Source organism: Charadrius vociferus, unplaced genomic scaffold (assembly GCF_000708025.1).
Source record: "Charadrius vociferus isolate BGI_N301 unplaced genomic scaffold, ASM70802v2 scaffold883, whole genome shotgun sequence".
Taxonomy (NCBI): Eukaryota; Metazoa; Chordata; class Aves; order Charadriiformes; family Charadriidae; genus Charadrius; species Charadrius vociferus.
The window spans coordinates 1,013,572-1,027,065 of record NW_009647740.1 but is presented as its reverse complement, the minus strand read 5'-3'; the positions used below and the strand labels follow the sequence as shown (position 1 = coordinate 1,027,065).

General features: G+C 40.6%; 1 protein-coding gene across 1 annotated transcript in view; it reads left to right on the top strand.

Annotated features, from left to right (window-relative positions):
- Positions 1 to 13,494, top strand: part of LARGE (like-glycosyltransferase) — a 201,806-nt gene that overhangs the window by 181,261 nt on the left and 7,051 nt on the right. The window contains exons 11-12 of the mRNA XM_009881984.1: positions 3,747 to 4,025; positions 10,290 to 10,436. Of these exons, the coding sequence (XP_009880286.1) occupies positions 3,747 to 4,025; positions 10,290 to 10,436 (426 nt within the window). The remainder of the gene's footprint in view (positions 1 to 3,746; positions 4,026 to 10,289; positions 10,437 to 13,494) is intronic.

The following is a 13,494-nucleotide window of genomic DNA, read 5'->3' as shown; positions in this document are numbered from 1 at the left end:
GTGAATACCACCACTGCTACACCAGTGGAAGGTCAGCAGTGTTCCAGGAGGGTCAGAGGAATTCAGATGAACAGAATATTTACAGCCTGCTTTAAAAATAAACACGAATGAAGGAGGGCTGTTCTGTTTCGCTAGTGCCTCAGCACTGCATCCTGCACATTGTGTTATGATTTGCTGTGCGCATCAGTGTCTGTTCTATTGATTTTTAATTGAGGAAACATTTCTTAAATGTTCACAAACCTTTGAGTCAAAAACTAAAGAAATAAATTAAGCCAGACCCTGAGCAAGTGCCACAGTAAATTAGTAAAGCTGGTGTGTGCACATGGTATATTTTCCCCCCAGAATTTAATTCAAAAGAATGAGCTGGGGCTCAGTGCTGATTCACTGGCACTGATGCAAAGTCTGAGCATCTGTTTCCCTTTCTGGATCCTCACTGGGGCACATGTTTTTATTGATAGACAGAACCACACATTTTTATTCAGGAAGAAAAGCCCTCCTGATACTGTGCAGGAAAAATCTTCCCTACTTCGTTGGTGTGTTGCTATAAATTATTGATTTGAGTTGGAAATACTTTCTTTCAGCTAAAATCAATAAATAATATCATACCAAAGAACTGTTTAGCTGCTTTGTTTTCTTTCACATCTTTCAGTTACTGCCTTATTTTTTTTTTGTATCTTCTTTAAACTACTTTTGTTAAACTCCTCCAGCGTAGCTGTAGACTTTTAAGAATAGTGTCTCAGATGTAAGATGACATGCACATAAACAATGTGTTATGCACTACATTCCTGCATCGTTCTTTCAAGTGATCATCCTAGATGAGGAAAGGCAAAAAAGCAACTCCCAGTGTCTCCACTTATAGTCCTATTGGAGATGAGACTGACACGACTATCATGACAGGCTTATGTTTGCCTGTGCTATAGGCTTGGGGAATGGAAGACAGGGATGCAGTTTAGCAGCTGACATTAACGTCTTTAGATAGAAGCTTTGAGACGGACTTTGTTCAGTGTTCTTCATTACTGGTTAATTGTCACCTTTTAGACTGATTTGAAATTTTCTTGAGTAATGGTTTTGTCGCACCACTCTGGTTTTCATGCATGTTTTGGCTAGGCAGCCTTTTTAAACACACAGTATTTTCCTGGGGCTCAGCAATCAGAGTGGGAGTTACAAAAATGTGAGATCAGGATGTGGACAAGGAAAGACAGGATAGGCATTACACTGATTAAAATCTGGGTGAGAATGAGTTGTATATTGGTTGAGTATTCTTAAGAAGAAAAGTGAAAACAAATAATCTCACAAAACTATTGAATTCCAGCAGAATTCTCTTGACCCTTAAAAAAAATGCCAACTAAGTGATGACCTCATTATTATGCAGTACAGGAGTATATTTATTTTCTTTAGAGTCTTTAAGAGAATGCATTCCTCAAGAACGCTAACAAAAATGTTGTGCTTAGAAACTCATAATTCTAAGTTGTATGGTCAAGGAAGGCTATTGTAACAACCTGCAGAGAGTAGATTATGGAGCATCACCCAGCAGTCCCTGTATCAAACTCATGGAAGTGGAGCCTGTCAATGAGAACAATGCAGCAAAATGGAGTATTCTGAAGGGCTCTAAGCTGTCCAGCTGGAAATTTATACCAGCAAAACCCAGTTCCCACTTAACTATAGTGAAAAGCTTTGCAGCCATTATCAGGTGTACCATTTAAATAAGTTATGTATGTTGTTTGTCCACTGCTTTGAGTCCTTGAAAGGCATTTTGCTTAATTTCTTGCTAGGCAAGTATTCCATTTTGAAAAGGCTGCCCTAACTCTGAGTGCTGATGAACTGGAGTCTCCTGATTAATAGGTTTTCACTATGTTGGGAAAAAAGCCAAAAAAAAAAAAAAAAAAAAAAAAAAATTTTTCTCTATTTATTATTTGTAAAATCAAAAACCTAAAGCCTTCACATATTTTTTAGATCCTTTTTATCGATTTGTGTTTCTAATTCGGCTGTATGTTTCAGGCTGATAATAACCTTTGTTTCAATAATAGATAAAAAGAAAATAATGTACCAGGTGTAGATGAGTAAAGGTAATATCTCATACCTAAGAAAAAATTATTATATCGTCTTCGAAAAAAAAAAAAAAAAAAAGAAAAGTATTTTTCTCTATTTATTATTTGTAAAATCAAAAACCTAAAGCCTTCACATATTTTTTAGATCCTTTTTATCGATTTGTGTTTCTAATTCGGCTGTATGTTTCAGGCTGATAATAACCTTTGTTTCAATAATAGATAAAAAGAAAATAATGTACCAGGTGTAGATGAGTAAAGGTAATATCTCATACCTAAGAAAAAATTATTATATCGTCTTCGATGTCATCACAATCATTCAGAAATGCAGGAAAAAGCTATTAATGTTAAATCAGAATATGTGTTTGCTGGTATGAGTATATCATTCCTTTCTGCTGCAAAGCTTAGGGAGATAGTAGGAGGGGGAAATTATTTTCTCTGATTACGACGATGCAGAAAACTTTTCTTCTGCATAAATATTAATAGGGAAAATCTAGTAATGTGGATTTGGAAGGGAGAGAAGATAATCATGTTGCATAGTCTACTCTTCTTAATTTTTAATAGAATATCTGGCTAGGCTGCATAGATTCATTTCCGTTTGTATTAACTCAAGAGGCTTTGTAATCAGTCCTTGCTGTATTTTTGGGTGGCATGTCTTAATCTCTAATCTATAAATTACCCAAAGTGCTTAAATGATTTTGACCAGGCTGGGTTTGATTTATGTTTGTGTATGAGATCTTTTGTTGTCGTTTTCATCAGCAGTGTTGTAACTGCTGGAAGTTTTAAAAAATATACATTGATATAACCCATTTTAAAAATGATTTAATGAAATTTGAAATAATGCTAAAACATACACAAATAAGTGCTTTAATTGATGGTTTTGTCTGAAATGTTCTTTTGATATTCCACAGCAATGCTATGTCTCTCCCTCCTTCTCTCCTTACTCCCTACACATAGCAAAACCCATTTCTATCGATCCGTCGACCTTTTGCCCTTTCCCTGACACTGCGTCTTCTTCTAGTCAATGCAAATGTTCGTATAAGTCAGTATTCCCTGGACCTATCACTTTTAACAGCTTTTAAGATCTGACTAACTGCCTTGCAAAAAATTGGGGAACGTTTTCCTAAACAGGAGGTAAAATGATCTGTTGGTCTGTACACCTTTCTCCTCCACAAGCTTGTTGAAGAGCACTGTAGTATGTTAGTGTGTGAGAACAGCTTGACCTGAAGTGTGAACTGGGCAGTAGACACTATTTAAGGTTACAAGACCCTTATCCTGTAAGTAGATCCACATGGACAGATCCCTGCAACTGCTCAGAGCTCCCATCAGATGAAGTCCCATCGTCCATGTGGGTTTTCCTGCAGCATCAATGTTTTAGGCAGAAAGGATGGTCTTGATTTCAACTAGCTTTACACGTCTCAGTTGTGGATGCGTGTATCTGAGCTAGGACCATTTTAGGCTCCCTTGTATTCAGTGGAGAGAAGTAGGCATATCTCAGGCGCAGTCCATCTGTCCAGAAGGAGACATCAACTTAGATGAGATGAATTGTGCCATAAAAATATTTATTGCTTTCTACAGCATGTGAAGTGACCCCGGTCTGTCTCACTTAGAGATAGATACCTGCATTTGATCCGATGAACCCAGGCAAAGAGTCCCACACAGAGAAACAGTCTTTTCTTATTCTCACCCTTCCTCTTTCAGGCTCCAGATGCTTGAAGCCATCTGCAAACACTGGGAAGGTCCAATCAGTCTGGCACTCTATCTTTCTGATGCAGAAGCCCAGCAATTTCTGCGCTACGCCCAGGGCTCAGAAGTACTTATGAGCCGCCACAATGTCGGCTACCATATCGTGTACAAGGAGGGCCAGTTCTACCCTGTGAATCTTCTAAGGAATGTGGCCATGAAGCATATCAGCACACCATACATGTTTCTGTCCGACATTGACTTCTTGCCCATGTATGGACTCTACGAGTACCTCAGGTAAATGGACAGTGGAGGGATTCCCACTGTCACTCCTCTTTTCAGCCCCTCCACACCTCACCCTTCTCACGCATTCCCAAAACAATGCAGTTTGAGCAGATCTGAAAGAGGCAGCTTAGACATGTTCAAAGTGTGACAATGCCCAGCAAGGCACAAGAATTTTTAGGGTAGAGGAAGGGACTGTAACTGGAAGTAAAACAATACGGTTATGAAAGAAGAAACTCAGGTCTAAATGTGAGCCCTGTTAGCCATCAGAATAATTCCCTCAGAGCAGCAGAAGAATCAATTTGAAAAGTGAACTGGACTAAGTATTATTAAAGGTGCAAGCGCATCCTGTATTAGCAGAACTGTGAACCGGGCGATTTCCTTAAACATTCCTAGTTCTTAATGTCAGTGACAGAAAAAACATGCAAAGCATTACTGAACTTGTTGTCCCTGTGACACACTCTTAATCCGGATCCCCGTCTTGAAAAGAGGGTGATAGTCTGAACAGCTCAAAAATATGACTGCAACACCAGCACCTGTCTAGGCAAAATAATTAGTATAGGGGAACTGGGAAGAGTAACCTCAGTGTGTATTGTATCATAATGAATATGAGCAGGTTGGGCTGAGCAAACTACAGACCTCTGATCCATTAACTGAGCTTTTTTTAATAAAGACCTTTTTCCCCCACAGAGGCTGGTCATCTGAGACCAAAGCATAGAGCAAGGAGGACACCCTGTGGCCAGACAGGAGAATTTCAGTTGCTTAGTCCTGACCAGTTTTGGTTTTCATCTCTGTTCTAATTTGGCAACAGTTGATCAAAGTATACTAGTGAGGGTCTGCCTGCAGGTGATTCCTTTCAGTCCATAGGCCCGGGGTTTTGGAGTGTAAAGGGAAATACACCTTCCAGTATTGTAAACTTATGGAAGAATTCCTTTGTTTCAGGTTTAACAACTCAGTAAGCATCTTCTCACTTCTCCCTCATGTGGAGAATTAATTGCCTTTTTCAATTTCTGCATGCATGTATGGGGCCAATTTCACTATGGCTTTTAAGATGCTGGATTTCAATAATATCACGGAAGTTTTATCACACCGTGTCGGCTTGTTTCCCACTTATTTTAGGGATATTTCTTTTTGACTTGTGCCATGAGGATTCCAAAATACTTCTGTCCCTTGCACACATTAACTGTCTCGAGATACATGTAGGGACAGTTGTTGTTAGTTTTTCTGTTCTTTGATGTTAGTGTTGCACACTGTTACATTTCTTCAGATCGATGCTGGACACAGTAAGGATAGCAGATGTTGATACTGGCATGTAGTACTAAAAAAACCAACTTGTTCCTCCATGCTGCTTCGCAGTGCACTGATGGGAGCCAGCACTGAAAGGACAAAGAGAGAAGACAGAATGATGTACCACCCTATTCTTAAGATATTGCAACCATAGAAATAATTCTTGTATAGTGATAATGTATTATAGGACTAAATGCACAGCGCAGACAGCCATTGCCTGGGAATAACGAAATTGCTAATCTCCTAATACCAGCCCTTTAAAAAGGGATTGGATTCTTTTGCCTGTGGACTAGAGGCTTTCTTTGCTTTTTCAATAATGACTTTTCTGAGCAAAATAGCAGGGAGGTGCAGTGAGATTATTTTAAATATGGATACCCTGTATCTTTCTGCATTGACTGTTCCCTCCACCTCTGCCCGTAGCTGATTAGTGCTATCTATCTGAATGGCAGCGATTGTTTGTTAGAGATGTACAGACATTTTCATCTTCATTTCCTCAGATAGAGCAACCATAAGCAAATGAAATAGTGTGGTGTTTCAGGCATCGCTTTGCACAGGATGAGCCAGGCAAGTCCCTCTCACTGCGAGTTTGCTGATTTACATACATTGTATATTGTGTCTCTACAGACAATATATGCTCAGAAAGAAAGGAGTTTTGAAAAACATTTTCAACATATTTTGATAGTGCTGTATATGAAAGTTTATAGTCAGTTTTGAATGAGAAGCTGATGGTTACCTGTCCCTCTCAGTATCTGTTGCTAGCACTTAGATTTGTGCTAATTGAGCTTTTTCACAGCGGCCACGTAAGACCATTTCAATGCTTTTCATCTCCATCAAACCCGCTTTTTGTCCTGCCTTACTGTTCTGTGAAGGACAAAAGAAATGTGTCATTTAAAGATTTCCTGTTTACGAAACTCAGACACTTTCACGGTCTGTGCTGAGTCAAAGTCTTCTGTCACTTTCCTTCATTAGTTACCGAGGTCATCTTGACATTGCCCCAGAGGTAAAGGCTCATTCTGTAAGGTGTGTGGGTCATCCTAAAGGTTCTTCTAACATAAAATAACTAGACAGGGTATCTACAGTTGTCACAGCTAGCATTAAAGTTCTTTCCTGACACATTTGTGTAAAATATGTCCTTCGCTTTCGGTGACACATTTAGCATGAATTGGGAGCTGGCATCCAAGCTCTATCAACAGGTTTTATACCTGTCCCCTGTGACATGAGTTGTGAAGTAGTTCTGGTTGTTCTTCAGCATCTCAGCAAGAGACACTTCATGTTGTGCCTGTTGTTTTTTATTTGTTGGATGCCTTTGTAGGCTGTGCATTCATTGCTTTTGCAGAGAGGAAGAACGTTCAAATGAATTTAGCAGTGGACTGACAACTCTCCAGTTCTTAGCACAAACTCTATGACTGATTTATTTGTTGATCTCGAACCAACCACTTACCAAGTCCCGATGGTGGAGGTGGAAGTTAACTTGAATTAATGGACTCTTTTCTTTTTTTTTTTTTTTTTTTAGTGCTTTAGATTAGGTTGCTAACCTTTCTGTGTCTGAGCTTCTCTGTCCTCCAGAAATGGGAATGATATTACTATATGCCCCCATGAAGATGAGAATTCTGTGTTAATTTTTGGAAAGGACTATGGAGATGAAAATCTTGAGATCAACATGCTGGAGTTCATTCAACTTGTGAGGAGATTCTTCTGATTCAAGTTTCATTTCTTCCATGCTTTGCTAAAAATAGGGTTGATAAGTAGATTTAGAAATTTAACCCAACCTTCACTGTGTCAGATCTGACATACATCAGGTCTGAACACAAAGATGCCTGGGAAACGGTTTCCTGGACAACCCTAGCAAAGAGAAAGCTCTTCATAAAATCCATATTTGGGGGCTTGGGAGAAAAGGACAGATAAAGGAAAATGGATATTGAATCGATATTACCAAATCCAAACAACAGCCCTCATAAGGATAATGCAGGAATTAAACAATTTACCCAGTGCTAGTTTGCAAAATAATGAAATGCATTCCCTACATTGTATTCCACGTGTGTTGCAACACCAATAGTGGTAATGTTCCTATTCCAAGTATCACAGAACCAGTCAACCAGCAAATGGCACCTCCACGAAAAACAGGGAAAAAAAGTCACCCCACAGAAAAGAAAAGTAGATTTGCTTCTAACAGGAAGAGATTAGATTTTCAGTTGGTTGTCCAAGGAGCAGAGCACCAGCCAAGTTATCAGATGAATATGGAAGGTGGTTTTTTCCCTGCTGAATCCTCCCTGCTTTTATCACAATTTACATGGCCTTTGTTGTCTTTTGTCATTCAGGTTCACCACCTGGATGTCAGCGCTGATTCCTTCTTCCCCTTACATTAGTCCTTTATGTGATCTTGTCCACATCAAAGGCAAGCTATTCTACTCAGAGGTCAGTGCTGCTGGACTTCTTGACTGAGCATGTTTCAACTCCCAGCTCAGTGTTAGTGAACCCCTCCACTTTGACCTTACCAACATGCACCGCGGATACTCACATACCTCTTGAAAATATTTCTGCAGAGATTATCCCACTGTTTTATTTTGCTCTTGAAGTACCTCCCACCAGTTCTCTGTGTTTGACTGTATCCACTACAAGCATCTTCTTGTCAGACTTCTGCTGCTCTTAACTTACCTAACTTTTCATGTTGACCTTTGACAGCGCAAGTGATTTCAGCCTCTTGTATCAGTTTGTTCCCTCTGCCTTTTGGTTTCCTTCACGAAGGTACTGTCATCTATCCTTTCTAACAGTTCTGCCATTGATACCTATATTAAATTTGCAGATGACAAGAGTAAGGAGTGTGCAGAAAGGATTGTTGATACCCACATCATTTTTGTGCTTGTGTCCTGTACCCTACAAAGTGAGTCACGTTCAACACTAGTTTCAACGCAACTTGCTCTGTCTGACAGTCTCTGCTGTTACCCTTGCTTGATACCTATCCCTACTTCAGCTTTGTACAGCTTCAAACTGTGAACTTTGGTGAGCAGGATTGTCCCCCCACTCTTTGACAGTGCCAAGCGCAGCAAGGCCTTCATTTTTGCCTGGGACTTTTGAACTCTTCATCAAACAAAGAGATGGTAACAGCCATAAATGGGAGCTGCTGTTTCCTTGCAGAGCCCCAAAGGGTCAGCATCGCTGCAAATGTTACCTGCCTCTTCCTAGAACTGAATACCCAAAGCAATACCACTCAAGGCTGATAGACTGCACAAAGTCCAGAAAGTCTGGGAAGCTGGAAGAGAAACTATGTTAGTGTCCCCTGCTTTCAGAGAAGGTGTGAAGGGGAAGAAACATTAAGAATGCCATAAAGACTGGATGCTGGCACTGCTCAATGGTTCTGGAAGGTTGTGGTGGCTGATTGTGAAGGAGGCATCTATTTACATGCAGGTATCTTGGCCATTAATGATGGTGAGGGAGAAGCTACAAAGTACAAAAGTTATACTAAGATGCTGTTAAAATCCTTCAGTTGTGTAAAGTTCATTGGAATGTGGCAGGGGTTCTTTAAACAATGCAAACTTTGCAGTAAGGCGCTGAGAACAGATTTCTTTTTATAGAACAGGCCTATAGGGTGGTGTGAATTCTCTAAAATTCAGATTTTATTAAATAGCCCAGCTCTTCTTCTTTTTCTCTGGTGGCAATATAAATGAATTCTAGGTATTCTGGGCCTAGAAAAGTGGTTTGTTTGGTCCTTCTGTTATTATGACAGTGATCCCAATTCCTTCATCTTATAAGACTGTAGACTTTGCTGCTTGTCAACATTGTCCTTGATTGCTTGTTGCAGTAACGTAAAAGTCAGGACAGTGAATCCTGTTAAGGGGAACTGACTTTGACAGGATGAGAGAGGCATATTTCTCATACGAGATATGAAGGTAATGAAAGGAAAATCGAGACAGAGTTATTTCTAATGACAAGCCTAGTGAGATTCAGTTTGGGGATGGAAAAGTAACTTCTTTTTCTTTTTCTTTGGGTTTTAGTTTGTTAGGAAAGAATAGACTGAATACCTCTGGCAGGCAGGGTATAAGGTTGCTAAGCTGTTGGTTTCCTGCGGCAGTTGTCCTAAGGCCCCTGTCTGGAGAAGAGTCCTGCTGTGCAAAACGCGGTATTTGCACACACGCACTCTCACACCCCAAAACAGTCTTTGCATGGAACATCTTGCAGTGAAAGAAGGGGAAAAGAGAGGTATCTCAGTGCATTCAGCGCACAGCTCTTCTCTGTCAGAAACAGCCTCTTTGCCCTACGTGTACAGCCAACCCCAAATGAGCTTTGATCTCTGGGCACTACCATGCACGTGATTAACAATACTCAAAAAAATGCTTCCAAATTGAGAGTTTTGCTAATTTGCACCGTGTCCTGTTGCAGTAGATCTGTGCCTTGACTTGAACGAAGACTGACCATCGTGGCAACTGTTCTTGAGGGCAAATATCTGGTCCATATTGGTGTTAAGGAAACGCTCACCTTGCAGGACACACAGAGCTCTAAAGCAGAGGTAGAAAGCAAGTATGATGGCATAGCACAGCACAGAGAATAGCTAGCCTGAAATGCAACCAAGTTTTCCGACTCCTCACCTTGTAAATTCCCACTGAGTCCTGGATAAGTGCCATTTTTTTAGGACTGCCATTGACTGGGTGGTTCTTTACCACATAAGTAGTAATATTCAACTATGTTTCTCGTAGAGAGGCAGTCAACTTGCCGTGCTCAGAGTGCTAGTTCAGCTCTGTGCACCCCTGGACATGCAGGACAGCATTGATCAGTCAAACATGCAAGCTGTTTTTGAACTGTGGTTGTTCTCTCTGCTCTTAGAGCAGCAGCTTCAAAAGGATAGGAAAATATGAAACACCCCTGGGAAAAGATGATGTGGGCCGTAGTTACATTTACAGTATCAAACTGTCCATTCTCTGCTCTTCACTTTGAAAAGGCAAGTGATTTGCTCAGTTTAAAATTTTCCTGCTTGTATTTGTTGTTTCTCTTTGCCAGGAAGTCCGTCATCCAGCTAGACCTGGCTAACACCAAGAAAGCTCTGATTGTACCTGCTTTTGAGACCCTACGCTACCGCCTCTCCTTCCCCAAGTCAAAAGCAGAGCTGCTATCTATGTTGGACATGGGAACCCTCTTCACATTCAGGTAATGGAAAGTACTTTTGTTGAACCTGTGGTCATTATCTCTAAAGACTTTTTTGATGTTCTGTGAATATTTGATTTTTCTCTCTCGCTGTCAGCTAGCTAGCTCCATTAAGAAACCTATTGGAATTTTTTTTCCCTTTTCATAGAGAGGCAGTGAACAGAATCATATGTGGATATATTCCATCTGTAAGCTCAGCATTTTATCTAGTATTATAGTCCTCTACTGAAGGACTTCAGTTGTTAAATTGAATTTGTTTTATTTTCATCATTTTTTATTGCGCTACAAAATCAAGCGCGACCATTACACTCATGTGCGTGTAATTTGCTTTTTGGCTGCCAAATACTATCCAGATAGCTGTGTCCCTCATGTGACCAAAAATAATTTCTCTCTGCTCATTGCTTCGCTTCCTTACTGACTTACTGGAAAAACAAATGCAGGCTTGTCATGTGCTCTTTTAAAGTGTGAAATGGCTTCTTAAATAGCTAGAGTTTCTCAATGCAGAGGTAATAGTGTACTCTGACTAGAAGTTGAGAAGCGAACACCTAAATTTGGAGCTCCTCTCTGAAGCAGACTCCTTTTGTGGCTGTGAACGAGTCACTTCTATTATCTGCCAGACTTTTCAGTTTTAAAATGCAACTACCAGGGGTTAACTGTCTCATGGGTGTGTGTGGTAAGGTCTGATTTGCAGACATTTGTGAAGCATAGCAGTGACGGGAAGAGCACAATATGGCCTTATGATATTGCACAGAGAGGGGGCTTAGGAGACCTGCAATCTCTTCTGAGCTCCACCACTGCCCTGCTGGGAGGTGGTACATGAATCAGTTTGCTTTCTTACATCTCTGTTCTCCATCTCTGAAATGCAGGTAACAATGTTCACCTCTCCTTTTTACGGTATTTTGAGATCTAGAGATAAAAACTATGAAAAACCTGGGTATTATCCATGGCCGGTGGAGCTCTATATCACCTCTCCCATCCTACCCTTCCTTTAGAGCTTTCCTCACGCTTCTCCCATTACCTGTATTACACACCTCTCTTGTTGCAGCAGCCACCCTTCCCTCATCTGGCCACATGCACATGTCATAGCAGACAGCCTGTGTGAGCCTGGAAAATATAATTGTAACACTACCTCTACTAGTGACTCCCTTGAAATAGAAACTTGAGGCAACTGTGAGAGGAGTGCCTCTCTGGAAAATTCCTTAAGGATACTGATAGAGCAAGTGCCTTTCACTCTGCCTTCATTCTTCAACAGTCAAAGACATACAAATTAACAAGAGATTTGTTGAGAGAAAATAATTGTTTCTCCCAGAGTTGAAAGAAAAAATCCTTCCAGTGGAAAATAACACCCTCAGAGTTTTCAGACCTTACATTCCACCAACAATCAAATTTTCAGCTTGCACAGCAGTGGCCTTCCACTACAGATTTCATCTTCAAGCAATACAGCATGTTGGCTTGTTACATACACAGCTAGATTTGCAGATCCTTTCTCAAGTCTCACTCGGGCAAAAATCTCTTTAAAATCAGTGAGAGTTTTGCCAGAGCAAGGTTAAATAAGAATTGAAGGACATGCGGTCTGTCACTGGTGTACATATTAATGTAGGACACATTTTACAAATGCTTCCTCAGTTTCCTTTGGCTAATTTCGTTGCTCAAGTCTATCAACAGCCACAAAGCAATTGTGATCTGGGCTGAGAATTTCCACCTCCACCTTCAAGGTGCTTTAATAACGCTGCAATTCGAGGCTGAGCAGGTGGGAGTGAGCTGGGGAGGACTGCTGTGACAGTGATTGCTGAGAGTGCCTGCAGCATCCCAGTCCCTCACACCACATGGTAGATTACAATCTTTCCCTCACTGAAATTGCTTTTGTCACCTCTTTTCCAAGTGGTGACCTTTTCTACCTCTGGGCAGCTAAGAAGTACAAAACGGCTCTCAATTACATCCCCCAGTCACCACCAGAAGAAAAGGGAAGACGTGTGAGCATCAACGGCTGGCAAGGTGTGCTGTGTGGAAACCCTCCGCAGCAGTGGGTTGCTCTGTGCCAGCTTGCTGGCTTTGTTTGCAGGTGCCGGCTGTGACTGTGCCTCACGAGGATGTGTCCCCTCAGTGCCTGGGTAATAGCTGATGAACCGCAAATGTGCTGCCGACACAGCTTTCAGGCACAAGAAATACCACAGCTGGTAGGAGACGCATCGTATTGAGAAAACATAACCAGCAACAACTGATTAACTAATTAACTGATTGCATCCACAATCCAGCAAAATGTTTAAGCATCTGAGAACACAACTGGGAAAGTTTTTCTTTCTCACTGAAACAGGAAGCTTTGAGGGACAAGGCAGGGAGGAATAACACTCTGACAAGAATAATTATTTCATTTTGCTAACTTTAGCAAAGTTTACTATAGTTTTGAAATTTTATTTTCAGTAAAATCAATCAGTAATGAAAGTAAGATGAAACATTTCATGCAAAGCAACGGGAGCTGGGGGGTGTTTTCCAGTTGTTTTCCATGAACCGTGGGAAAGAAACTCATCATCATTTTACGGAGATTGAATGAGTTGGTTTGGATTTGTCAAAATTGCCAGCATAGTGAAAAATATGTTGTTCACGATTTTCACAAAGTTCTCCTGGGAGTCAGTGAGATTGAGTGTGGCCTTAAAATTCAATGTGTATTTAAATCTTGAGCAAGAGGGGCCTGAGCAGGAAAATTAGATTTATTCATTTGTCATGTGAGATGCAAAACCAATACAGACAGTGAACCACTTCTTACAACTGCGTCACCAAGAGTAAAGTCTGTTGGAAATGACTCACTCTTTTATGGTAGCTTCCTCTATATGGACATCCATGTAATGGTGTCTGCATATCTTACTTGGTAATACATTTAATGCAGTGATCAGCCATTGGCCACAACCTAGCTCCAGCAGATTATGTGTGTGTGTGTGTATATATATGTAGAACCATATATATTGTATGTACAGATATGGATGTAATCCTGAATTCTCACAATTCTCATTTCGAGCCTAGTTATTCCTTTATAAGTAGTATGTACACACCTCATTTGAGCATC